At 39.2% G+C, this 2,781-nt stretch overlaps 1 protein-coding gene across 1 annotated transcript in view; it reads left to right on the plus strand.

Annotated features, from left to right (window-relative positions):
* CYP3A7 (cytochrome P450 family 3 subfamily A member 7) overlaps nt 1-2,364 on the plus strand; it is a 58,095-nt gene extending 55,731 nt beyond the window's left edge. Inside the window, 1 exon segment of the mRNA XM_017885961.1 lies at nt 2,320-2,364. Coding sequence (XP_017741450.1) covers nt 2,320-2,364 — 45 coding nt within the window.
* The last annotated feature ends 417 nt before the right edge of the window (nt 2,365-2,781 follow it).

The following is a 2,781-nucleotide window of genomic DNA, read 5'->3' on the forward strand; positions in this document are numbered from 1 at the left end:
AAAAAAAAAAAACTACTTTAAACTTCATATGGAACCAAAAAAGAGCCCACATTCCCAAGACAATCCTAAGCAAAAAGAACGAAGCTGGAGGTATCACGTTACCTGACTTCAAATTGTACTACAAGGCTACAGTAACCAAAACAGCATGGTACTGGTACCAAAACAGAGAAGTAGACCAATGGAACAGAAAAGAGGCCTCAGAAAGAACACCACACATCTACAACCATCTGATCTTTGACAAACCTGACATAAACAAGAAATGGGGAAAGAATTCTCTGTTTAATAAATGGTGCTGGGAAAACTGGCTAGCTATATGTAGAAAGCTGAAACTGGATCCCTTCCTTACACTTTATACAAAAATTAACTCAAGATGGATTAAAGGTTTAAACATAAGACCTAAAACCATAAAAACCCTAGAAGAAAACCTAGGCAATACCAGTCACGACATAGGCATGGGCAAGGACGTCATGACTAAAACACCAAAAGAAATGGCAACAAAAGCCAAAACAAACCAATGAAATCTAATTAAACTAAAGAGCTTCTGCACAGCAAAAGAAACTACCTTCAGAGTGAACAGACAACTTAACAGAATGGGAGAAAATTTTTGCAATCCACCCATCTGACAAAGGGCTAATATCCAGAATCTACAAAGAACTCAAAAAAATTTACAAGAAAAAACCAAACAACCCCATCAAAAAGTGGGCAAAGGATATGAACAGAACTTTCTCAAAAGAAGACATTTATGCAGGCAACAGACACATGAAACAATGCTCATCACTGACACTTAGTGCTATAAATTTCCCTCTACACACTGCTTTAAATGTGTCCCAGAGACTCTGGTACTTTATGTCTTTGTTCTCATTGGTTTCAAGAATATCTTTATTTCTGCCTTCATTTCATTATGTACCCAGTAGTCATTCAGGAGCATGTTGTTCAGTTTGCATGTAGTTGTGTGGTTTTGAGTGAGTTTCTTAATCCTGAGTTCTAACTTGACTGCACTGTTGTCTGAGAGACAGTTTTTTTGATTTCTGTTCTTTTACATTTGCTGAGCAGTGCTTTACTTCCCATTACCTGGTCAATTTTAGAATAAGTGTGATGTGATGCTGAGAAGAATGTATATTCTGTTGACTTGGGGTGTAGAGTTCTTCAGATGTCTGTTCAGTGCACTGGGTGCAGAGCTGAGTGGACATGAACAATTTATCAAAAAAGAAACACAGCTATCAAAAATACAGAAATATTCAACCTTGTTAATAATAAAGTGGCCAGCCTCAGTGGTTCATTCCTGTAATCCCAGTCATTTGCAAGGGTGAGACAAGAGGATCACTTGAGGCCACAAGTTCAAGACCATCCTAGGCAAGTCAGTTTGAGACCAGACTTCATCTCTACCAAACATAAAAAAATTAGCCATGTAAAAAATTAGCCATGTAAAAATTAGTGCATGCCTGTAGTCCCAGCTCCTCAAGAGGCTGAGGCAGGAGGATTGCTTGAGCCTGGGAGGTTGAGGTGGCTGTGAGCCATGATTGTGCCATTGCATTCCAGCCTGGGCAATGCAGCAAGACTCTTTCTAAACAATCATAACGATAATAATCATAATAATAAAGAAAAGGGTTGGGATGCCATTTCTTGCTTATTCAATATACAAAGTTAAAAGCAATTTCTACTTTTCTGTTTTTTTATTACTAAAAAAAGCTGCACCATTCTCATGGCCTGAAATGCTTCTCACCTTCCCTTCGTCTATCCATACACTTCTCTATGATGATGCAAACAGTCACTCCTTTAGGAAGACTTCACCCCAGGTAGTTCCAGATCCCCTTATTTCTGCCTTCCCAGAACTCCTGGTGTCTCCCCAGTTTCCTTGGTGTGGTGAAGTACCCCCACCTTGGGTCTCAGCATGACTCCTTCTGTGAAGGTCTTGTTCACATTCTCCCTTATGGTTCTGTTCCCCTGTGTTGTGTCATAGCACTGGGCAGAGTGGACAACCCATTCACACTGATAGAGAGGGCCCATGGTTCTGGAGATAACCATGTAACCGGTCAGAATAGAGCATTGAGGGCTGGGTGTCAGGCATGGGCTGCACTTGGGTGGGCAGGCCCCCTGGAAAGTCACTGGGTTTGGCAAGCTTCCTAGTAACATGTCTCCCTGGGGTCCTCTTGGAACCTCATGCAAAAATGCTGGATGCTGGTTTATTCTGGAAAGATGGTTCATTCTTTTCATTTGATAATCAAAGAAACTCATGTCCCAACTGAAGGTCATAACTCCAGTTTGTAAACTGAGATAATCTCAGCTGAATAAACTTTCTGACCCTCTGCTTTCCCGTAGCCTCTCAGTGCCCTTGAAATCATGTCAGTTCAAGCAGCCCTGTGAGGCATTACAATGTTTAGTTATTTCAGTGATTATTAAACCTTGCCCTGTGTTGACCCCAGGTGAATCACAAGCTGGACTTCTGACAAGGACAAGCTATGATATTCTTTTCCATTACAGAAAAAGTAAGTTAATTGATAGGATTTTTTTGTTTAAAAAAAGTTACTAGTTTTGAAAAGATAATTTGTGCACATGGTAAACATTAAGAAGGTATAAGAGCATAATGTTTTTATCCTACTAAGAATAATGTTTTCTCTAAGGTTTTTTTGGTAGATGCTTTCATCAGATTTAGAAAAATTCACTGCTATTAGTTGTTGAAGGTTTTTTATATCATAAATGGGAGTCGCATATTATCATATATTATTAACATATTATTACTGAACTATCAAAGGCTCTTCCTAAAACAACTGAGATGATCTT

This window comes from Rhinopithecus bieti, unplaced genomic scaffold (assembly GCF_001698545.2).
Source record: "Rhinopithecus bieti isolate Rb0 unplaced genomic scaffold, ASM169854v2 scaffold_14454, whole genome shotgun sequence".
Classification (NCBI taxonomy): domain Eukaryota; kingdom Metazoa; phylum Chordata; class Mammalia; order Primates; family Cercopithecidae; genus Rhinopithecus; species Rhinopithecus bieti.